A 25267-nucleotide genomic window follows, 5' to 3' on the forward strand; every position below is an offset into this window, starting at 1 on the left:
TACAGAACTTATACTTTAAGACCATTGGAGTGAGGCTTTTTCCAGGCAAGCAAAGGACACCTGGCTTAGCTTGGCCAGTTAAGCCTTTAATGAAGTATTTGGAAGCCACACACTCTTTTTGCCTTATTTAAGACAACACATCCTAACAAATACCTGTGACTTAGAAGATTTATTTTCCAGCAAGACAGCAACCCCAAACATAAAGCCAAAGCTACACAGGAATGGTTTCAAAGTAAATACTGTTAATGTCCTGCTGTGGCCAAGTCCAGAGCTCAGTCCAACTGAGAAATTCTGGCTGGACTTGAAAAAGGCTGTTCAGTCACAATCCTCGTGCAGCTTGACAGGATTTCAGCAGCCTTGCAACGAATTAAATTGCAGTATGCAAATGAGTAAAGCTGATGGAGAAAACTGCCCATAGACAATCAAGGCTGGAATTCCTGCCAAAGGTCCATCTATAGAATACTGACATGAAGGGGTGTATACTTATGAGATCAATTATTCTGTGTTTTAAATTTGTAATTAATGTAGATCACTTGACATTAAAGAATCTTTTTCTGTTAATCAATGACAAAAAAGCCAAACAAATACTGTTTATAGATACTGCTTATCAGCAAAGAAACATCAGTAGTATTTGTATTGCTTCATTATTTAATTTGCAAAAGAAGAAACTGTAATACTCAGCAGACATCTTTTAACAACAACACACATAGTAGTTATATATCATATAACACAACATACCGTTTTAACCAGCCTGCTGTCTGAATATTCCAGTTGTCAATGTACATTTTAAAGCTTGTTGCAGTCTAAAAACAAAAAGATTTTCTAGTAAGTTCATTTTATATAAAATATGTAATTGCAGTGAAAGGGCAAAATAAAAAACACAGCATGAAGGAATTTGAGCAAAAGATTATTTATGTATTGAAAAAGTCTTATTGCTTTTTTCATTATAACTATTATCTCTTTGACTAAAGTGTCATTCAAGTCAAGTTCAAATTCAATTACTGCCAGGTTACATAGTACAGTGTCTTTTCTTAGGTTGTACTACTAATCAGACATAGATCTTATTTTGAAACCTGTTCTTTATACACCAGGATTCTGTGCATCTTTGACACAGGAGGATCAAACACTTGTTTTATTTTCCATGAAATAGAAGGAGCATACATACAGTATGCTTTATTGTTGGCTTTTACTTATTTAGAGTGGTGTTCCGCAGGAGTGGGTGAAAATCAAGATGCAGTGTAATGTCCTGTGTAACAATGCATTCATAATATTGATTTCCATTCTTCTTTTTCTAAACAGGAAACTTGACGCTGTACATGTGCACACACACTCAGGGAATAGACAATAATACAGCCCAGCCCCTCGCTCGAAACAGGCTTGCTGTATCTGGCACATAGACTGTTTTACATACTTCAAAAACCAGTATTTTTATAGATAAGTAATCATGCTGCATATGATAGAAAAAATTGTAAAAATGCTTAAGAATACAATGCTGAGGGTTGTTAAAACATTTCTAAAATAATTTAAATTAGTGAGGGTAAATTATTACTTATTTTGCGCAACATCTGCTATAGTTGTTCCCCACTGGTCTTTAATGTAGAAACACACTGTGCATTACTAATATTTTTCAAATATGTTTTGCTGTAAATACATAATATGTATAACGACCTCTGCTTACTGAACAACAATCTGAAGCAATTCTGTGCCGAACTTTACAAAACTCATCTTCTATCACCTTTAATTTCAGCATAAGTATTTTTAATGAGTCTTTTTCAAATACATTTCTTAACCTTTAAAGATTTCCTTTTTGCAGAGGAGTGGAAGGCAGCCATGCATAGAATACACTCCAGCTCCACATGAGCAAAGCATTCAATCATTCAACCTAAAATTTTTTTTATCAAGCGTATTTATCTAGTTTTAAACTGTCCAAAATGTATCCAGGGCAAGATTCAACCTGTGAATGTTGCAATCTAAATCCAGCCTAACTGGGCCACATGTTTTTGGTGTGTATCATTCTGGACAAAAATCATACAGCTGTGTTTGGTGTACTCCTGGATGGGCTTAAAGTGGAGAACGGCAAATTGATTGTAATTGCATATACCTCCCTACTAGCTCATAGACTTATCTTGCTCAACCGGGAGAATCCCAGCCCTCCTGTTATAAGTCACTGATGTTGTATACTATATGAAATTGGAAAAAATGTAATTCTCACTTACAGGATCTGTTTAAAACTTTTTAAAATATGGCAAGATTTAATTAATATTAGGACACTATTGTAACACTATTATTGTAACACTAATTAGAATAAGCATTTATATCGGGGGAAAGGACATTCTCCTTTCTTTGTTGTTTTTAAAGATTTGTACATGATGTTGGCTCTCCTCTCTTTCCCTCTGGCAGGGATTGAATTCTGGTTTGTTAAGTTTAACTTTAGACTGCAAGGAATGTTGTTCTCTTAAAATAAAATCCTTTTAAATACATTTCCTACTTTTGCTACTATTGGTTTTACTGCGTTTTTATAATAATATTAATTTTATATTGTTTGATTGGGTTAAAGTATATTGTTGAGTGCACCTGGTGTGGGTGATTGCCATATTCTCACCGGGGTTAGCAGCTGAGAAGAGATGTCTTCAAAAGAAAGCTGTGTGGTGAGTGGACATCTGCTTTGGTGAGTGGTACAGGTGCAGCTCACCAAAATGATGAACTCCATGATAATATATTCAAGGTATAGTGATAGGACCATCTGGTGTGGGTGATTGTCAAATTCCTAGAGGGATTAGCAGCCGAAGGAGAATGCCTCCAATAATAAAAGCAGTACAGTGAGTGCGCATTGCAACAGGTACATACGTTGTAAATGTAGGAAGGACGGTCCTTGCGTGTGTGTGAACTGTTAACATTTGAATTTGATGATTGCTTATAGTGCTGAACTGACCTCTCTGTACTGTTCTTTCCTCTGCATGTCCTGGAGTATAAAAGCAACAGCACCATACAGCAACATTGAGACTGGCAAGATCGGGGGAAAAAAAACACGCGGTCACTGATTACAACCGCAAGATGTTATGCAAATGAATATGAATAATATGAATAATGTTGCATCCGTGCCACAATGTTTTCTGAAATGTACTGTACAGGTCATAAAATAAATAATTCTAAATATCATATATACCTATGTCTCTGTTTTTCATAGACCATAAGGAGCATACGAATTCAGCGTGAGCAGGAACACTCAAAAAAAATGTATAAAAGAAAATCAAGTGACGGTGAGATACAAAGAAGGCAGATTCACCAGCATTTGTGTGTCAGCTTTTATCCCTCCAGATCAGAGAATGTCCAGTTCCATTGCCTCAAAACACCACTCACATCTGCAATTATTCCGTTTCAAATAAAAACTAACAGCGTCAGATCCCTAGGGCGATAGTATGTATCGTGATCGTGACTGAGAGAATAAAAGTGAAAAAAAAAGGTAACTTTTACAAGTCCTATAAATGTACACCGTCTGTTACGGACGCAAACCAAATGTATGTGTGTACTATATAATACTAACAATAAGAGCAGCTCACTACTGAAAACGGCAAATATAGGAGTCAGTCGGGATCGAACCGGGGACTCTTGATTACAAGTCAGCAATTCTTACTGCTACACCACGGAAGCTGTTGTATCGTCCTTGAACCTTTTGTGAAAGTGTTTATATGATCTTTGGACTTCAGGCTTCACACATTATATAGTTTATGCCAACATTTTGTCATTTACTACTAAAATATGAAAAACGTTCCTGTTTTAACATTGTGTTTACACAGATTATTGTAGAAATGGAACACACATGAAATGCATTTGTTCCAAATAACGATCTATTATTTTCACTCAAAAACTCCAGCACTTCACTCCCAGATAATTAAGGCATGAGCTGGGAGAACTTTGTGCACGTTCTGCGTCGGTGGGGGGATGGAATAGCAGGCTGCTTGCTGCTTGTTTTTATCGGCACATTTGCAGGACAAAAGACGCTGACGGAGAGGTGTGATGGGATTTAAGGTGGGCCGGATCTACAACTTTTTTTGTAGGCTCTAGTAATTCTAGTGTTAAATCTGTATTGCTGTATTTTGCCTGATTATAATGATGCAAGATAGCACTGGCATCCCATTGTTTGGTTGACTTTTTGTGACCCATATGGTCCATGAACTTACATTGTGAGGGACAGCCGGGAGCCTGGCCCAGCTGGGATGTCCTCAGCTGGGAAGACCGGAGGGGATAGCATACACAGGACAATATCTCCCATTGGGCTGTGATGGTGACATGGATTTCCACAGGGCACCATGGGAAGTAGAGTTCTTTAGTCCAGCCCTGTTGGGTTCCATGGGTGCTGCCAGGGGGTGCTGGAGGGACTGGGGAGCCCTACCTCATGGGGCTTCAGCCTTACCCAGAGGTGCTCCCGGGCTAAGCCTTGGGAACACCAGAAGTAATTCCAGGGACAATATTAAAGGACCTGCCTGCCATAGCTCGAGGAGCCAGAGTAGAGAGGAAGGAGACAAAGCTTGCATGAGGAGTGGAGGAGGCAGTGACTGAGAGAGGGGGACAGAAAGAGGAAGAAAAAGACAAATAATTACCGTGTGCTGCTTGTGTCTTGTGTTGTGGTTGCGGCGTGGGAAACACTTTCTAAAAGAGTTTCCCACAACAAAATACATGCTTTAATATTTCATGTTCTCCCTTTTTTAGTAGATAGTCAATAACAAAACTCAGTAATCCCTTTAGAAAAACTTCAAAATGCATTTTGACGTACACCTAAATACAGAAATATGAAGATTTAGAGTCCTTAGGGCAAAATGGAAATGTTTCCAGCCCATGAGTCAAACAGAAGTGTTTAAATAATTTGAATACTTCAAACACCTTTTAAATACTTGAAATAACAAAGTTATAAATCAGACAGCTTTTCACAAACTAGAAGAAAGACAGCTGGAAATAACCAATAAAATTAAAGCTATGATACAACTAGGTACAGTATATTGTAATTGAGAAAACTGACGGTAAATGCTTTAATCAACACTTATAATAACTTTGTGATATTGTCAAATTCTTATCATTACCTAAAATAAATGAATGAATAAGGGAAGCAGAGATATACTTTCAATGGTTTGATAAGGCTAAAATTTTTTAGGGCAGATGCCTTTAAGTGTGGAGTCCCTGAACAAAATTGATCTTATGACATCAGATAGGCTAATCACATGTAAATCTCTCCTTATTATGCTGTGGCACAGCTTCTAAAAGTTTAGGCACATAATATTTTGGCGATTGTCTCAGAGACACTTTCACGTCCCGCGAGACGAGTCTTCGTGCCAAGCGATGTAACCACGTCTGGGGCCGGAAGCCCCGTGAGACAAGAGCTTATGCAAAGGGATTTGGAAAAGTCCTGAGTGGTTATGTCAGACACATTTCTTGTAGAAGGAAAGAAACAATATTCACTCATGGGCAGTGATATGTTACATTGTCACGATGTAATTCCAAACACGGAATCAAAATTCAATGCGATACTGATGAAAAGGTAAAAGCGAAAAGAGATCGAATATATGGACATAGGCGATATGACAGAAATGCGCCGCGTGAAATGCAGATCACGAGGCATGGCAGCAGCAGCAAGCCAGCAGCTGATCGAGCAAAGACGGGGTAAAAAAAAAAAAATTGTATGTGTTTCCCATTGTATCACCGTTTAAGAGGAGGTGTCGGAGGTGCGATCGCGTCTCCTTGTGGTGTGTTCAGCCCATCCCCCCCCCCCCCCCCCCCCAATGGGAGAGGCAGAGATGCAAAGTGGTTGGCAAGTACCGCAGGCAAAGGGGGAGGGGGGGGGGACACCTCCTAGTTTAAGTAATGATCTACAAAATAACATGAGAACCACCTATACTGCATCTTCAACAAGATGTAAAAGTTCAGAGAGAAATAACACTCACAAAGAGCCTAATGAAACATGTACTTGGAACATTGAGGTTAGATTACCAGGGTTAGCAATTGACTTGAGATTAAACTCAAGAACTGATGGTGGGAAAAATGAGGATTGGCTATATAATGATAACAATGAACAGGTCAAAATATTTATGGGTAATATAGGCTAATCTGACTCATACCAGAATCATAAAAATATATAACATGTACCTCTGCTACCTTATTTTTAGCTCTATTAATAATGGATTTAGTAAAAATTAAGAAGTGATTAACACTAGAAGCACTCAATGTGCTTGTCATACTCCTTTTCCACCTTGACTGACTGCATTTCAAATGCCCATGTATTTGTTGTATTCAGTAAATAATATTATAATAAGCACAAAATCTGATTTGTGTCTTCTCACTGAAACCTGGCTTAGTAAATCTGACACTATTCCCCTAGCTGAGGCATCACCAGATGGATACATATTCCTTTATTAATCAAGAGATATTGGTTGAGAAGATGTCCTTGGAATAATTCATTATGACAAAATGCAAACCACTTCTGAAAATTTATGGGAATTCACATCCTTTGAGGCACTCAATTTAAATAATAAAACAGATTTCAGCACAATTGTACTGCTAGTCTAAAGATCACCAGGGTCTTATTCATTGTTCATGAAGGATTTGACAACCTTTGATCTAATTTGGCTATAAATTATGATCGTGTAATATTGATAAGGGATTCTAATGTACACATTGATATAGAAACTGACACTTAATGCAAATACTTTACTTATTTGTTAAATTCACTAGGATTTTGTCAGATTGTCAAAGATCCAACTCATAATCATAACCAAACATTAGATTTAATCATAACTCACAGAGTTGAAATTCAAAATTAAACATTACTTCATTAAATGAAGTTAGAAGTCAAGCTAAATGACACCTTTTATTGGCTAAAAAGGATTACAATATGCAAGCTTTCAAGGCAACTCAGGCCCCTTCTTCAGGCAAGATGTAATACAGAACCTGGAGTTCTCTGTGTTTATAGACACCAGGAGAGATACAACATTGGAAACCTTTAAGTGAGACATCTTAAATGTAAAAAATCAATAGACCTCTCCAGGCTAAGATTCATTAAGCAAGAGAGGAGAACAATGTATAGGCAAGATCTTTGGATAAGATAACTGTCCAACAAAGTCTTTTGAAGTTTCTGATGAGTTTTTCAATACAATGTGGGTCTGTAGACAGGCTGTCTGTGTCAGTCCGAGAGATGCAAACAATCCTCATATCTGGCCATAAAACTCTTGTCTCTATTCAAACCATGTTGCAATGTGTTACATTTTAGCATGCGTTTAACTTCCCATTCTTTTCTCTCTTGCTGTGTTCTGAAGTTGCCCATAAGCACTGTGACTTTAAAGTCCCTCTCACAGACTCCATCGCTGTTGAAGTGGGCAACTACAGGAACATCTGTGTTTCCATGCTTGATGTGGAACCTGTGTAAGTTCATTCTTTGGTGGAGTGTCTGTCCAGTTTCTCCCACATAGATTGCAGTGTCAGGACATTTCATGTAGAGAATTAGGTAGACCACATTAGATGATCTGCAGGAAAACGATCCCTTTATGTGATGTTCTAGGTGGCAGTGGGGTATAACTACACAGTCTATATTATAAATGTGAGCACATGTTTTACATCTTTTCTGTAGGTAGGGAAATGTGCCATTTTCTGTTGGTCCATTTAGGGAGTTTTGGAAAATTAGTTGCTACAGGTTTGGCGGTTGTCTGTATGCCAGGAGGGAAGGTTCTGGAAATACATTTTTCAGCATTTTGTCATTGTGTAGCATTGGCTGAAATTCTTTATAATTTGTTTAAGTATTTCAAGATGTTATAGGTGACAACAAGGGGGATGCGGTTCTTGTTGCCTTTCTTTTTATGTTCCAGAAGGCTGTCTCTGGGTATGGCAGTAGCTCTTCTTCTTTGAGTGTCTGTTGTTTTGGGGGTATAACCTTGTCTGATGAAATCTTGTCTGAGCTCCTGCAGTTGTTTATCCTGGTCTGTTGGGTCTGAGCAAATACAGTTGTATCGAATTGCTTGGCTGAAAATAATGGAGTGCCTTATGTGTTTCGGGTGGAAGCTATCACTTCTCAGGTAGTTCCTTCTGTCTGTCGGTTTGTGAAAAATAGAAGTTACAAGGGTGGCTTGTCTTTCAGTTGTATGGCGGTGTCAAGGAAGCTGACTTCTGTTTTTGAATAATTCAGCTTCAGCTTTATGTTGGGGTGGAAAGAATTATACACATTATGAAAATGGAGGAGGTCCTTCTTACTGGCAGTCCAGATTATGAAGATGTTGTCTATGTAACGGAGGTACAACATTGGTTTTAAGACTCACATTGACATAAAATCTTCCTCCAGTTTTGCCATAAATAGGTTTGAACAGTGAGGTGCAAGCCAACAGCCGATTGCAGTTCCTATTTGTTGCATGTAGAAGTCTTGTCCAAATGAGAATAAATTATGTGTCAGAATGAATTTTATCATTTGTATAACTGACTCTGTGGGTAAGTCATGCTGTTTGAGGTACGTTTCACATATCTATATGCCATCATCATGGGGGATGTTTGTGTAAAGTGCCTCAACATCCATTGTGGCCAGTAAGGTTCCCTCAGGTAAGGGGCCTAAAGCAGACAGTTTTTTTAAGAAATCAGTGGTGTCCTGAATGTAGCTGGTTGTATTGCGGGTGAGGGATTTAAGTATGTGTTCCACCCAACCTGAAATATTATCTGTAAGGGAGCCAATTTCTGAGATTATAGGCCTTCCTGGGTTCCCTTCTTTGTGGATTTTAGGAAACATGTAGAAGTAGCCCATTTTGGGGTTGTCAGGAATTAATACTGTTTACATGATCCCTGATGTCAAGAAGAAAGCTACTTACTATCTTTTTTAGGTCCTTTTTGTAGAGATCTGTTGGGTCTTCTTGTAGTTTGTAATAATGCATAGTACTGAACAATTGTTTTTGTGCCTCCTGTATATAATCTGATGTGTTCATGATGACTAAAGCACCCACTTTGTCTGTTGGTTTGATAATGATTTCTGTATTTTCCCTTAGTGAATGTATGGCTCTCCGCTCATCAACAGTAATGTTTTCTATCCGATTTTGCTGCCTGTTTAAGATCCCTATTTTCACTCTCTATCAGAAGCAGTCTATATAATTGTACAGGGTGGAGTTTCTGCCAGCTTCTGATGTCCATGTGGATTTATTATTGGGGTTGTTGTAACTGCCTGTTATTGGTTCCTTTGTGCCATTGTTTCCTTTCTTGTGGAAAAATTAAACTTACATTAAATGAAGTTATTTCTGATCACTATTTAATTATGTTTAATTTGGTTCTGCCCTTATTAGCACAATCACAGAATAAAACAAAAACAGTGCGATGTGACGATGCAGATCCACTCCATGCTCCCATCGTCCTTACAAAGAGCCCTGAACCCAACACCGTTGGTAATGTCACCGAGATGAGCTGACATATGAGGACAATTCTGTAATGAAGCTAGAGGATATTTCCAAAAAGTGACAAAGTGCTTTTATTTCACAACAACAAACACAGTGTCCAAAGTGCAGTGCATCAGGTTCAATAAATATAAAATAAAACCAAGTATTCAGTCGGGATAAAAAAACTATAAATAAATCCTTCAAAATCTAGGATTAAAAAATGCAGAAGTTAAAATGCAGTCTCTCTCTCATTACTCTCTGGCCCACCTCTGTCTCTCATTCTCCCCGGCTCACCCATTGCTTCCGCAGCCGGCGGAGACCCAACAGCCACGAGCTCCTTTCGGCCAACCTCCGTCTTAGCTGCCTGCATGCATCGCTGCCAGACCGTCAGAGGTCGGCTCTCCTCCCTTCATCCTTCGCGCTCCCGTAGTCGCTCCTCGGATCCCTCGGGAGGACACCTGCCTTGCTCACCTCACTCACTCGAACATTCAGTGGGGTAGACTAGCCCCTAGAGCGCCACAACCAGACGCTCCTACACGGGGCCCAAGCTCGTGCTGTCTCCTGCTTCTAGGTGGCCAGATCATCCTGCTTAGACTGCTCTTTCCCGTCCTTTAACCTCCTTTCTCGCTCTTCCCCATCTTTTAACCTCCTTTCTATCTCTTCCTCCTCTCCTCTATCCATCTATATCACCCCTTTCTTGATGTCGACCTGAATATATAGCCCCGTCTCCCCACGCGCCACCGTGGGTGCAGCGCCTTAATCACACACTGCAGGAAGCCAATGAGGCAATTAAGAACAAACGCACCCACACATGCAGGTGCGACTCGCTCCAATTACCTCATTAACTCTCTGCAGTTGTGCAATCGCGCCCACGGAGAACGACACGGCTATACTGATTAAAACCTGGCCCTTTTTTTTTTTTTGAAGCCGCGGACCCGCTATACCACATACCTCCCCTCTTAAAGCCCCAGTTGCACGGGTAGGTTCCACACCATCACCAACTCAATGCAACTGGCGGCCCAGGTCCGCGGCTCGGCCACTCTACCACTGCACTATAACAATTAAATGAAAGCACTAAAAACGATCCCCTTATAAAACCAACCCAAGCCCCCTTCGTAAAACCAGGACATTAAAAGAATAAGAACTTTTTAAAAGACAATAATACCAGAAATAAATAAATGTCCATTAAAAAAGCTCAGTCCTTTAAAAATGTCCTTCTCCGGCTTGGATCAGTGGGTTCTTTGATAAGTCTGGCATCAATCCCGCTGGCTCATTGTCTTCTTCTCTTCGGTCCCCACTGCCAGCTCATCCCACCGCTCCTGACAGACTGTAACTTTGTTTCAAAATGTATAGATATTTTGAGTAAGTCAAATGCAATTGTGGAAAAAATTTACTCCCCTTAAAACAAAAGTGATCAAAGCACATAGAAACTCTCTCTGGTTTAATGAGAGCACTCAAGCTCTTAAATTAGAGTGTCGAAAACTGGAGCGCAGCTGGAAAACAACAAACCTGTAGGTCTTTTGAATTGCATGGACAGAGAGTGTTAAAAACTATAAGCCCACTCAAACTTGTGTAATGTTAGAATAGTGCCTAGTTTAACAAATGGGAATTCAGAAACATAGTGCTAAATACCAATGGACATTAGCAGTACAGACTTTATGAACATCTTTAATGAGAGAATCAAAAATATAAGATCCCAGATCTCAGCATCACAGTACAAACCTAATATTAGCTTGGCAAACCCTATCTCATCATGCATTCAACATTTTAGAAATACAATCCTGCAACAGAACAGGAAGACTTAACTCCAACAAAACTAGTAAAATGTGTAATGGATGTTCTTGGAGCACCTATTCTTAGCATTATTAACATTTCATTACTGCATGGTGTAGGCAAAAGCTTTTAGTGTGCCACTGTGATCTATAAAGGTTATTCATACACACAATTTTATATGCAATGAGAACCCAGCCACAGGGGATGCACAAACCAGTGTGTTTCTTCGTGCTGGTCACAAGCCTGGATAAATGGGGAGGGTTACATCAGGAAAGGCATCCAGTGTAAAATTTTGCCAGATTAATATGCAGACAAGGATGCAAATTTCCATACTGGATCGTTTGAGGCCTGGGTTAACAACGGCCGCTACTAGTACTGTAAGCCAACAGGGTGCTGGCAGAAATTGGGTTACTGTTGGCCGAAGAAGGAGGAGAAGAAGAGGGGGGAGAAGTGTCTGGAGGCAGAAGGACAGGAGGAAGGTAAAGAGAGTGGAACTGAGGGTAGGAACTTTAAATGTTGGCAGTATGACTGGTAACGGAAGAAAGATAGCCGATATGATGGACTGAAGGAATGTTGATATATTGTGCATACAAGAGACTAAATGGAAGGGGAGTAAGGCCAGGTGGATCAGAGGTGGATTCAAATTGTTCTATCATGATGTGGATGGGAGGAGATGAGTGTTTTGGAGGTGAAAAGAGTGTCAGACAGAGTAATGATTATGAAGCGGGAAACGGAAGGTGTGATGATGAATGTTGTTAGTGCATATGCCCCGCAAGTTGGGTGTTCGATGGATGAGAAAGAAAATTTTTAGATTGAGTTGGATGAGGTGATGGACAGTGCACCCAAGGGACAGAAAGTGGTGATTGGAGCGGATTTCAATGGACATGATGGTGAAGGGAAGAGAGGAGATGATGAGGTGATGGGTAGGTATGGTGTCAAGGAGAGGAATAGAGAAGGTCAGAGGATAGTGGATTTTGCAAAAAGGATGGGCATGGCTGTGGTGAATACGTATTTAAGACGAGGGAGGAACATAGGGTGATGTACAAGAATGGAGGAAGATGCAAACGGGTAGCTTATAAACAAGGATTAAAGGAGCTGTACCGATTGACTAGACAGAGGGACCGAGCTGGGAAAGATGTGCAGCTGGTTAGGGTGATAAAGGATAAAGTTGGAAATGTACTCACAAGCGAGGAGAGTGTGTTGAGCAGATGGAAAGAGTACTTTGAGAGGCTGATGAAAGAAGAGAATGAGAGAGACAAGGTTGGATGATGTGGAGATAGTAAATCAGGAAGTGCAATGGATTAGCAAGGAGAAAGTTAGGACAGCTATGAAAAGGATGAAGAATGGAAAAGCCGTTGGTCCAGATAACATACCTGTGGAAGCATGGAGGTGTTTAGGAGAGATGGCAGTGGAGATTTTAACCAGATTGTTTAATGGAATATTAGAAAGTGAGAGGATGCCTGAGGAGTGGATAAGAAGTGTACAGGTACCGATTTTTACAAATAAGGGAGATATGCAGATCTGTAGTAACCACAGGGGGATAAAATTGATGAGCAATAGCATGAAGTTATGGGAAAGAGTAGTGGATGCTAAGTGTTAAGAAGGGAGGTGATGATTAGTGAGCAGCAGTATGGTTTCATGGCAGGAAAGAGCACCACAGATGCAATGTTTGCTTTGAGGGTGTTGATGGAGAAGTTTAGAGAAGCCCAGACCAGAAGGCAGGAGACAGAGCTGGAGGTGGCAGAGTTAAAGATGTTAAGATTTGCAATGTGTGTGACGAGGATGGACAGGATTAGAAATGAGTACATTAGAGGGTCGGGTCAGGTTGGAGGGTTGGGAGACAAAGTCAGAGAAGTGAGATTGCATTGGTTTGGACACGTGGAGAGGAGAGATGCTGGGTATATTGAGAAAAGGATGTTAAGGATAGAGCTGCCAGGCAAGAGGAAAAGAGGAAGGCCTAAGAGAAGGTTTATGGATGTGGCGAGAGAGAACATACAGGTGGTAGGTGTAACAGAGCAAGATGCAGAAGACAGAACGATATGGAAGAAGATGATCCGCTGTGGCAACCCCTAACAGGAGCAGCTGAAAGAAGAAGAAGAAGAAGAAGAATTTTATATGCAATGAGAATCTAAATGATGGGTAGGACATGATAGGGAGATGAGATGAGTCAAGTGTGACACAATGCTGAAGTGCTGATGTGCCCTATTTGGCCAGGGTTGTCAGTGTTCACAGCTATTTTAAGAGTTCCCAAATAAGCAACTTCTGCAGTCACCAAACCAATTGTACCTATGTTTGGAGGTTGCTTGTTTAAAGAGAAGGTATGGATGGATGGAAGACATTGCTCCTACCCATGCCTAGAACAGCGTGGACAAGTGCCGAATGCAAGAAACCCCAACTGCATCATTCTTTGGTCAAATATAGTGCTCCTTTGACTATTATATTATTGTGAGTGTTAAACCAATATTAAACAGAAGCAAGTATAATCTTACTGATTTTTTCATCAACACTTTACCACTAGGGAGCGATATGTGTATATATATATACTGTAGTACATATACTGTATATATATATATATAGGTTTAGTAAAGGCTGTAATATCTAATGAACCTCTTCCCAGGTAGGATGTGCCTCCTGCTGAATACAAAGCCCAGTACCTAATTCACTAAAACTGGAAGTTATCAAACCATTGCTTAAAAAATCACAGACCCAGATATATTTGATAATCATAGAACCTTTTCAAACTTCCCATTTCTCTCTGAAATACTTGAAAAAGGATTTGCCAATCAGATTCAGTCTCACCTCACAAATTTTCAGTCGTAGTACAGAAACAGCACTAACATATGTTTAAACAACATTCAGATATCCTCTCATGAAGGAAATTCTACTGTAATTATATTTTTAGATTTATGTATAGTGTTTGATACCATTCACCATTTTCTTTTACTACACAGGCTGGAAACTGATTTTTGGGCTTATTGGCAATGTCCTTGCCTGGTTTAGTTCTTATTTATCAAATCGATTCCAGTATGTACAGAAATGTTCTGACAATACTCCATCGCTAAACAAAGAAGTGAGATATGGTGTCATCCAGGGGTATTCTTCCCTGTCTGACTACATAGATTCCTAAAACCTTTAAACCTTTCTTTAAATTTTCTTTGTTTTGTTGCTCTGGCTTTTAAACTGTCTGCAGTCATTCTGACTGTGATTTTGTCTCACGTTTCTTGGCTTTGGTTAATGATAGTTGTTCTCCTGGCTTTTACGCTTACTTTAGTTTATGACTAAGTGCTTGTCTTCCAGTCATCTTCTTAAATATTGTGTCTGCTTGCATAAACTCACAAGTAAGCATTGGTGGCTTGTGAAAAAATTTTGGTCTGCGTTGCAGTTTTTGGGAGACAAATTGAAACAGCACCAAAAAGTGCTTTTCACATCTATCTATCTATCTATCTATCTATCTATCTATCTATCTATCTATCTATCTATCTATCTATCTATCTATCTATCTATCTATCTATCTATCTATCTATCTATCTATCTATCTATCTTAGAAGGCCTTTCACATCTATTTATTACATAGTGAGTGATATGCAAATAATTCAATCAAAACAATACAACAAAACCAGCATGAAACTAAAAAAAGCTCCACCCTAACAGATAGTTGAACAAGTGCCCCATTATGAAATGGTTCTTTGTGTATTTAAAAAATCAAAACAGAAATGAAACAAAGGCAGAGACCAGCATACTATTTTAGAAGAAAGTTAAAGAATACTTGTCAAGTTTTGAAGTTTTAGATAACATAAGGTATAATTTTCTTTGCAATGGTAATTTGTAATCTGGGACACCTCCCTCCTCCAAATATTTAAAAAACTCTACTTAATTTAATTAGTTAATGCAAAATAAATTTGTTTATTTGCACAATGTGTCTAGTGTCAGTATATGTCAACATCCATTAAAAATTGTTTCCAACTTATATTTGTTTAATTTCTGTGTGAATACCTACATTTTCTCAGTGAAAGGCGCCAAAAAGTATAGAATAAAATTAGGGTGGGAATGGCTCTATGGTTGTGGAAAATAATAAACAGGAATGTAAGACTTGAGAAAAATCAGAGGACTAGTGATTGTATGATGTGGATTTATGAAATACAGTGGAAATACCTAAGGAGTGGGCACTCTGTTTGCAGAGGCAGAATAAGATTTGCATTTGACTTATGGTTTGGATGTGTTATAGGACAGATGGAAGTGCATGTTATTGGAAGATTACGGAAGTGGGGTGTGGACATCATGGTATGGGTTTTAGAAGAATGGGGAACTGGGCAAGTTGGTAGAGGATTGGGCAATTTAGAGACAGGTGTAGTATAAAATATGGGAGGCAGATGCACCTGTACCTTTCCACATCTATTGCTTCTTTTACTCATAGTGTGTCACACACGTACGTATTGAGGACAGGTTACAATACTTGGATAATAGTAATTTTCTAGCTAGAATACAAAAGGGCATTGTTGACTAACACCTTATCTGTTCCTTCCTCTGCAGACCAGAAGATTGATGGCTTTACCATCCATGACATCACTCCCAGTGTTTGCCTGCCTGGACCTGCCTCTTCCTACCGGATGACTTTATCACAGGAAGCTCCACCATCTTCAAGCAGTCTATTTAGAGACTCACATCAACAAAGATGTTTTATTTTCTTTTTAATATGGGTGCCCCAACACTTCACAGTTGTCTATGTTCTTTCTTACAAGTGGTATTGATCTTTAAGCTTAAAAATAGTTTAAAAAAATTGATCACCTCAATATTCCAAATGTTTAGGTTTGAAACAAGGTCCCAGCGGAAGTTTCCTTTGTCATCTATGCCACTGAATCCATATCCTGCAGCATTGTGGACTGCATCCGCTGTAAGAAAAAAATGCTTCCTACTAGTTTTCTGTGTTCAAAGAAATATTTACTGTCATTGCTTGATTAATAAAGAATAAAATATCACACTTAGAATCAAGTACACGTTTTACTAATAATTATACATTTTGCATCAAAGTAAGTATTGTTGCTCAAAACCCATTTTTTGCAATTGCATTGCAATTCTCTGTTATCTAAACAGTTAAACCTATTGATTTATTAATTTTCTTTGCTCCAGCATCTCTGCACATTAGTTTATAACAGTGATCTAAAACTTAAATTGCATGCTGAGCAAATAAATACAGCCTGTCCTGTACAATGCAAAATAATAATATCATTACACCTGTTTTACACTTTGAATGGGTTTATTTGCAAACAGACATGTTTAGAAGCTTCTCCAAAACTTGTGTTGTTTTCCACAACTAGTGCATAACAGTATAATCGTAAACTCTGAAATAGCCAACTCAGAATGCTACAAGACAGTCATAGTAAGAAATATCATGGAGAAGTTGAAAAATGACCCAAGGAGATTCCTTCAGCATTTTAAACAGTATGAAAGGAATTGAAGTGTACTAGGAATTGCTCTGACACCAAAAAGGTATGCAGGAAGAACAGGGAATGACTGGTAAATGAAATATAGTCTAAAACAAAGCATACTTTGAAACAAAACAAATCAAGCCCTGTACTCAAATAATGCCAAGGAAGCCAAGTAAGGTAAAATAATGGCTTTACTATGACAAAAACAAAACATTACAGAAGAATGCAGGGATATTTCAAAGTAAAGTGAATGCAATACTGAAAACAACAGTCTAACAGTCTTCTGGGCATACCGAGACACAGATTCTCTTTCTCGTTCTCTCATCATCTTTGAATTTCTTGATATTTAATACATAGGTTTATACTAATGGAAACATTAACAATACACAGTAGCACAGTAATTATTAAATAGTAATAAAATCACAACAGAAAGACCAAACTAAAATTTACTGATAGCAGATGCTCTGAATGTGCATTTTTCTTATGTTTTTACCAGTTGTAGCAGTTAAGCGTGTTGTCCACCTCTCGAACCCTCAGGTACCACTCTTCAGACCAGGTGAATGTATAATAATAATAACTTTTTATTCTGTTATTATAAAGTGCACAAAGCACCCTCCACTCCACACTCATTAAACAATAAACTCTCTCTATAAACAATACTCCTCCTCTCCCAGACACGTCGCCACCCTACCTCCCAGCTCAGCTCAAATGTCTGGGCTCACCCAGAGTCCTTTTAAAGCCCCTGACCCGGAAGTGGCTCCAAGCCAAACCCACAAGTCCGTTTTCCTTCCGGGTCAGGGCAAAATCCTTTTCTTCATCCCGGGAGCACATCGCTTCTTCCAGTCACGTGACTGGGATGCACTCCCGGGTTAAAGGGCATGCCAGAGCCCACTAGCCCCCCTACAGCGACTCCTGGCGGCCCCCAAGGTATCCAGCAGGGCTGTGTCAAAACACTACAAAGTCCATAAGGCCCTGCTGGAACTCGGGGCACAAATATGCTGTCCGGAGGGCTCCTCCTAGCGGCCTGGGGGTGATGACCGGAGTCCATAGCCGGTCGTCTGTCACACAGTAAAGAATCAACCCGTGATACAGCAGGTCCAGGGCTCTGAAGAAAAGCCCAGTTTTTAAATAAATAATTACAGCACTCGCGGCTTAAAGAGGGGGCATGGTAGTGTGGCCGGAGCGGTTCCTGGATGCTACGTGAGGCGGGCGTTTCCTTGCTTATGTGCACAGGTTGAGAAATCCGTGATTAAAGCTGGGAGCTGCTAAGAGCAACACCTGAGCCACGTCCCAGTAATAAATAGGAGAAGTGCAAGGCAGAAGGGAAAAAAGAAGACGGTAAAAGAAAGGAAGAGGCAGAGAGCGCAAGCGCAGCATTGGGGAAAAAGAGTGGGCGAGCCAGCCGAATGTGAAACAGAGGACATCAGCGAGGTCAGGGGGTCCCAGATGGAGCGAGTGATCGACACTCTTGGGACAGGGTCGTTCCTACTGAGGCTTTTAATAGGGTGGGTACGATCGGGGAAACGTCCTCCTCAGGAATCCAAGGGACGACCGAGTGCGAGAAAGAAGACGGGAGGACAACCAACCTTGAGTGGTCAGGCAGATGCCAGCGGAGGCAGCCATGACGGGGGGCGGTAGAATGAGGGCCGTGGTGGCTGAAGTCTTTTCCCGCTGAATATACCTTAAGTGAGCTGGAGAGACTGGGAAGGAGCAGAGCTTGGCTGGTGTGACCCCAATGTTGTCAGTAGTATTTTAATCTTGTTTTAACGCCTGGGATTTTTACCTTTTTAATGGATTACAGTGATCCCTCGCTATATCGCGCTTCGCCTTTCGCGGCTTCACTCCATCGCGGATTTTATATGTAAGCATATTTAAATATATATCGCGGATTTTTTGCTGGTTCGCGGATTTCTGCGGACAATGGGTCTTTTAATTTCTGGTACATGCTTCCTCAGTTGGTTTGCCCAGTTGATTTCATACAAGGGACGCTATTGGCAGATGGCTGAGAAGCTACCCAACTTACTTTTCTCTGTCTCTCTTGCGCTGACTTTCTCTGATCCTGACGTAGGGGGATTGAGCAGGGGGGCTGTTCGAACACCTAGACGATACGGACGCTCGTCTAAAAATGCTGAAAGATTATCTTCACGTTGCTATCTTTTGTGCAGCTGCTTCCTGAAACGACATGCTGCACGGTGCTTCGCATACTTAAAAGCTCGAAGGGCACGTATTGATTTTTGACTTTGTTTTTCTCTGTCTCTCTCTCTCTCTCTCACCCTGCTCCTGACGGAGGGGGTGTGAGCTGCCGCCTTCAACAGCTTTGTGCCGCGGTGCTTCGCATACTTAAAAGCCAAACAGCCCTATTGATTTGTTTGCTAGAGATTGTTTTCTCTATCTATGTGACATTCTGTGCTCCTGATACGCACTCCTTTGAAGAGGAAAATATGTTTGCATTCTTTTAATTGTGAGATGGAACTGTCATCTCTGTCTTGTCATGGAGCACAGTTTAAACTTTTGAAAAAGAGACAAATGTTTGTTTGCAGTGTTTGAATAACGTTCCTGTCTCTCTACAACCTCCTGTGTTTCTGCGCAAATCTGTGACCCAAGCATGACAATATAAAAATAACCATATAAACATATGGTTTCTACTTCGCGGATTTTCTTATTTCGCTGGTGGCTCTGGAACGCAACCCCCGCGATGGAGGAGGGATTACTGTATTTATTTAATAACGTTTGAAGCACTGCACTATTTATTTGGACACTGTTGATTACAAGGACTGTTCAGGAGGTACCTAATGATTTTGAAATTGTAACCAGAGAAGTACTTCTTATATTAAAAAGTCTAAAATCAAATAAATTAATAGGACCAGATACCATTCATTCTAGAGTGCTTAAGGATAAACACATTTTCTTATTTATTTTGATTTTCTCAAAAGATTTTGATAAGGTATGAAACATTAGGGATCAAAATTAAAGAAGCTGAAATTCAAAGCACATTCTGTACATATGTGCAAAATTTTTTTTAACATCAGAAGTAAAGGATTTTGGTGTGAGGAACTTTTTCTGAATTTCTCAGATGAAACTGCTGATCTTTTTAATATACAGAAATGATCTTGATAAGAATATAAATAATAAGATGATGGATAATGCAGAATCAGGAAAATAATTTCAAAGGAATGTGGACCAAACACAGGCTTGGGCAGCTTAAATTAAATTTAAATAAATGTAAAGTATTACATGTAAGGAATAAGAATGTTTAATTTAAATACAAAATAGGAGGTTTGAAACTTCAAAGTAAACCTTATGTGAAGAACCAAGGCATCGTAGTAGGAAGGCTAATAGGATATGTGTTCTAATAGCCTGATATGTAGAGTATAAGCCAAGGGAGGCTATGGTTAAGCAATATATAATGCACTTGTGATGCCTCATCTGGAGTAATGTGTGCAGGTTTGGTCTCTATATTCCAAATAAGATATAGCAGATTAGGGAAAGTACAGAGAACAGCAACTAGAATGATTCCAGGAATGCAAGGTATGAGCTATGAGGAAAAACTGAAGGAGATGAAACTTTTTAGTTTAAGCAAACATACATTACGTAGTGACATAATTGAAATGTTTGACATTATGAAGGAGATTAATATGGTGGATCCAGGCAGTTTCTTTAAAATAAACTCTTCAACAGGAATACAAAGACACAGGTAGAAGCTTATTGATTGGTATATTTCATACAAACATTACAGTATTTTGTCACGCACAGAACCACTGACAACCCCTAAAAATGTCTTGGTTTATTTACTTTATTTAAATATTTTGACCCAACACTGATTTAAATAAATATGACTGCTCTGGAAATGCTACACAAAAAGAAGCCAATTATTTGTTCGTTCAGTAATGTACCAAACAAGGTGTCACAGAAAAACCTTGACTACCTAGAACTCATACAGAAAAATAAAATTATTTCTTGCTGTACTTCTAAGACATTTTTTCCTGCTTATCATAATTTCTATTCTCCTCTTTTACTTAACTCAAAATATACTATGTACTTTATATTAGTTGTATGAAAACTGAATGTAAACTAAAAATGTTAGAATTAACATAATGATAAATGTGTTAGTCAGCATATAGGCTTTCTGGTCAAACAGGCCATAGGAGGTAACAGTATGCAGACTTACAGTGGATGCAGAAAGTATTCAGTCCTCTTTACTTTCTGCACACCGTAATATGTTGTAGATTTAATTTTAAATGGATAAATATTGATTACCCATAAATGAAAGGGAAAATGTTTTCAGGTTTGCAAATATATTAAAAATCAAAAACTGATATCTATCATCCATATTAGTATTCAAACCATTAATTTGGAACTTTGTAGAAGCCCCCCTTTGGCAGAAATTACAGCTTTGAGTCTTCTTGGATAAGTCAATACAAACTATGCCCACCTTGATTTGGGAAGTTTAACCAATTTTTCCTGGCAGATTATCTCAAGCCCTATTAGATCAGATGGAATGAATCTATAAACTGCCATCTTCAGGTCACTCCACAAATGTTCTATGGGTTTTAAGTCTGGGCTTTTGCTGGGCAACTCAAGGATAGTCAAGAACTGTCCCAAAGCTACTCCAGCATTGTTTTGGCTCTATCCCATTCCCAGTATGCATTTGAGTGCAATCTGGGGCAGGGTTTCTTCAAGAACCTCTGTCTACTTGTCTGAATTTACTGTATCCTTCCCTCAGTTCTGACCAGTCTCCCTGTCTCTGCTACTGAGAAGCACCTCCATAGCTTGATGCTGCCTCCACCATGTCTCAATGAACAGTAAATATGGTACTAGGCAGGTGATGAGCAGTGCCTTGACTTCATCATGCATACTGCTTGGAGTTCTGTCCAAGGAGTTCAATTTTGTCTCATCAGATGAAAGAATATTTCCCCCATGCTCTCTGAGTCCTTCAAACATGCTACCAGGTACCTTTTATTCAAGATTGACTTCCATCTAAGGGTGGCACGGTGGCGCAGTGGTAGCGCTGCTGCCTCACAGTTAGGAGACCAGGGTACACTTCCCGGGTCCTCCCTGCGTGGAGTTTGAATGTTCTCCCCGTGTCTACATGGCTTTCCTCCGGGTGCTCCGGTTTCCTCCCACAGTCCAAAGACATGCAGGTTAGGTGCATTGGTGATCCTAAATTGTCCCTAGTGTGTGTGTGTGTGTGCCATGCAGTGGGCTGGCGCCCTGCACAGGGTTTGTTTCCTGCCTTATGCCCTGTGTTGGCTGGGATTGGCTCCAGCAGACCCCCGTGACCCTGTAATTAGGATATAGCGAGTTGGATGATGGATGGATGGACTTCCATCTAGTCACTCCACCATAAATGCCTGATTGATGGAGTGCTGCTGAAATTGGCATCCTTCTGACAGGTTCACACATCTCAGCAGAGGGCTTCTGAAGGTCTGTTAGAGTGACCATTGGGATCTTAGTCACCTCCCTGACCAAGGACCTTCTTGCATGGTTATTCAGTTTGGCTGGATAATCAACTTAAGAAGAGTATTAGTGGTTTCACACTTCTTCCATTTCACAATTATTGAGGCCATTGTGATCCCGGGAATACTCAAAGCTTTAGAATGGTTTTATACCCATGGCCTGATCTGTGCCTTACCACAATTTATCACAGAAGACTACAGAGCAATCCTTGGATTCCATGGGTTGGTGTTTGCCCTGACTTGCATGTGTGAATTGTGGGACCTTTTATCACAGGTGTATGGCTTTCTAAACTACATCCAATCAATTCAATTTACCACAGGTGGACTCTAATAGATAGATAGATAGATAGATAGATAGATACTTTATTAATCCCGATGGGAAATTCACATGAAGTGGTGTGTCACAACAAAGGGTTTGAATACTTATATAAATGAGAAATTTTAATTTTTGATTTTTAATAAATTTGCAATCCTTTCCAAAAACATGTTTCCACTTTGTCATTATGGGTTTGTTGGATGTAGAGTGATGGGCAAAAACCATAAATACTGTATATCAATTTTAAATGAAATCTTCAACACAATAAAATGCGCAGAAAGTGAAGGGGCCTGAATACTTTCTGAATCCAATGCATATATTAATATATTCTAATATGTCTTCAGCACAAAATCTTTTGTCTGTTGTTTATTTTTAGAAAATTATTGATTAAATATAGCAGTAAAAAAGACTTATCTTACCTATTGTCCAAGCAAAGTAGTACTTTGGTTTTCCAGCTTGTATTGCAATATAGAAATAACAGACCCGTGATAAAAATGATGTCTTGCTCATGGACTGTTCATTCAGCATGTGAGCAACAGGGAAGGATTTGGCAAGAGTGAGAAATAAAAATACTGACACACCACAGATTACTAATTTACGTATAACAGGTCCCTAGAAAACAGAAAAAAAGAAACATACAGGTAAGATTCTGTAAAACAAACAGTGGCACTGTGCCAAAAGAGATCATAAACAGACATTGTGTAAATGATTCAGTCAATGACTGTATTGGAAATCATACCCAGGTTTTTAGACCTATAAGTCAGTAGTAGTACAACTGCCTTAGGCTCTGGTTTTATGCAGCCGTCTAATGGAAACTGTGGATTTTTAAGAATTCAAATATAGTTTATTTCAAAATATTTGTAGCAGTATAGCAACTGATATTGTCAGTGTTGACTTCTGATAAACCACCTTTTGAGCAACTAATTTTTAAAGTATAATCAACTATTTATAGTATGTAATGCAAATAAGAAAATTCTTTTCTATACTATTGGAACACGAGGATGAACCCACAGGGACCTGTTATCCACTAAGAATCAGTGTTGATTTGGGTGTTATCTTTGATAATAATAAATCTTTTGTCACATTATACTATTTCAGTCCTTCAAAATGACACCACTGTTAACTATGGTAGATTTTTAATTTGCAGGATATAATGGTGCTAGTTAATTTACTTGTTTTGCACAGAAAATGGCTTAGACTAATGCATTACTATGAGTCTGTTCAAATGACTTTTCTACCCCACAGTTAATTCAAAATTATGCAGCAAGGACTGTAATTACAAGTAAATGGATGTACCACATAGTTCAAGAAGTCTCTGCATTTTCTTCCTATTCAAAATATTTTGTGTAATATAAAAATTTGTAAATAATTTTGTCCTCTTCATGTTCACCTCATCAATTCCTCTAAACTGTGATCATAGCATGCAAATGTCTTAAAAGAATGAATAAAATCAATCAAAAATAAAGATTCCATTATTGGATCATAACTTTTGTATATAATATTGTTTATCTTCTAATATACAGTGGTTATTAGTTTTAAAGCTGTATTAAGTATACTTTTTACTCTGCAGAATGAGAATACAGAAAATGAAAACTTAAGATGTGATATTCTGTAGGCACTAATGTTCTCTAAGTAGGAAACTGGTTGAAATGAAAACAAGAAGCTTCACTGTTACTCTAGTGCTTAGTTTGAGAACCCCCTAAAGCTGTGTATTCTCTTTGTTAAAGAAAGTGTGTTATGTGTTCAACTGAAACAATTGGAATTGAGCAGGCATTTTATACAGGAGCTTCCACTTTTCAACAGTCACAAGTTTTATAAAGAATTTATAATATCAAGCTTGGGTCACAAAGTTGCACAGGAGAGTACAGCAGGTTTTCCAAGGGGTAGAAACTTTATTGCTGTTCTAGCAGATACAAACACAAGTCTCTTTCAGAGACAATCCGGCCTCACAAGGAACAGCTGTCAAACTTGACGCATCAGCCCAGACTCCTGCTCAAAAGAACACAAAGTCTTCATCATCAAGGGGGTACAGCAGCTCAGTAGCAACAGCTGGAGCAGAGGGAGTCTGGGGGAAAGAGAGACAGGAGAGTGAGACCTCAGGATGGTCGTGCCTCAGTCTTTTAAATGTTCAAAGCCCCACGCGAGGAGCACATCGTGTCCTAAGCCAGCAAACCTGCAGCTGATCCCGCAAAGTGGGGCTGTAAGAGTGTGTTTGTTTCCCATTGAAAAACAGTTTAAGAGGGGGTTTCTGAAGGGCTGCCACGTCACCCTGCAGCAGCGGTCACAATAAGTCTGAGAACACTGTTATTTTGTAAATTTCCAAACCAGGAATGCAACACCTGCTTTTTCGGAGGCTTGCTTAGAGGAGGCTTACTTTCAGTTGTCATTTCAACTATTTAGCACCTTGAACTCAAGTACATACTATTCAGGAACATCAGATCCCAAAGTTCGAGATCCCATTTTTTTCAAGACCTTCCAGAACTGGGCAGCAAATCTAATAACTCTGAGGTGGTCACCTGATGAATCACATCTAAACTAATCTGCAGATCACCTATCTTATTTTCCTCTGCAGAACAGACTGCTTGATTCTAATCACTCAAGCTTCAAAAATGGCCATTCCATTGAGACAGCTATAGTGACTATACTCAACACATTACAGCTAGCTAGTGCTACCTACATATCATTAACTCTCATCAAGCATCATTTCTTTACAACATCAGGAGAATCCGCCCCTTTCTCACTACAGAGGCTACTCAGCTTCTCGTCCAGACCTTGGTCATCTCTTAGCTGGACTACTGCAACTCTCTGATGTCTGGACTTTCACTAAAGGCAACACGACCACTTCAATTGATCCAGAATGCAGCTGCAAGACTCATTTTTAATATTCCCAAATTCTCACACACTACA

General features: G+C 39.4%; 1 protein-coding gene across 5 annotated transcripts in view; it reads right to left on the reverse strand.

Moving 5' to 3' along the window:
• The window catches only part of mboat1 (membrane bound O-acyltransferase domain containing 1), a 182523-nt gene that overhangs the window by 10640 nt on the left and 146616 nt on the right, over nt 1–25267 (reverse strand). For all 5 annotated transcript variants that reach the window (XR_007936554.1, XM_051935504.1, XM_028817644.2 and 2 more), the window contains 3 exons: nt 22780–22972; nt 15948–16051; nt 739–803 (listed from right to left, as the gene is read on the reverse strand). Coding sequence is in view for 4 of the 5 variants with exons in the window: in XM_051935504.1 (XP_051791464.1) it covers nt 739–803; nt 15948–16051; nt 22780–22972 (362 nt within the window). In the remaining variant the exon portion in view is untranslated. The remainder of the gene's footprint in view (nt 1–738; nt 804–15947; nt 16052–22779; nt 22973–25267) is intronic.

The sequence above is a fragment of the Erpetoichthys calabaricus genome, chromosome 13 (assembly GCF_900747795.2).
Source record: "Erpetoichthys calabaricus chromosome 13, fErpCal1.3, whole genome shotgun sequence".
Classification (NCBI taxonomy): Eukaryota; Metazoa; Chordata; class Cladistia; order Polypteriformes; family Polypteridae; genus Erpetoichthys; species Erpetoichthys calabaricus.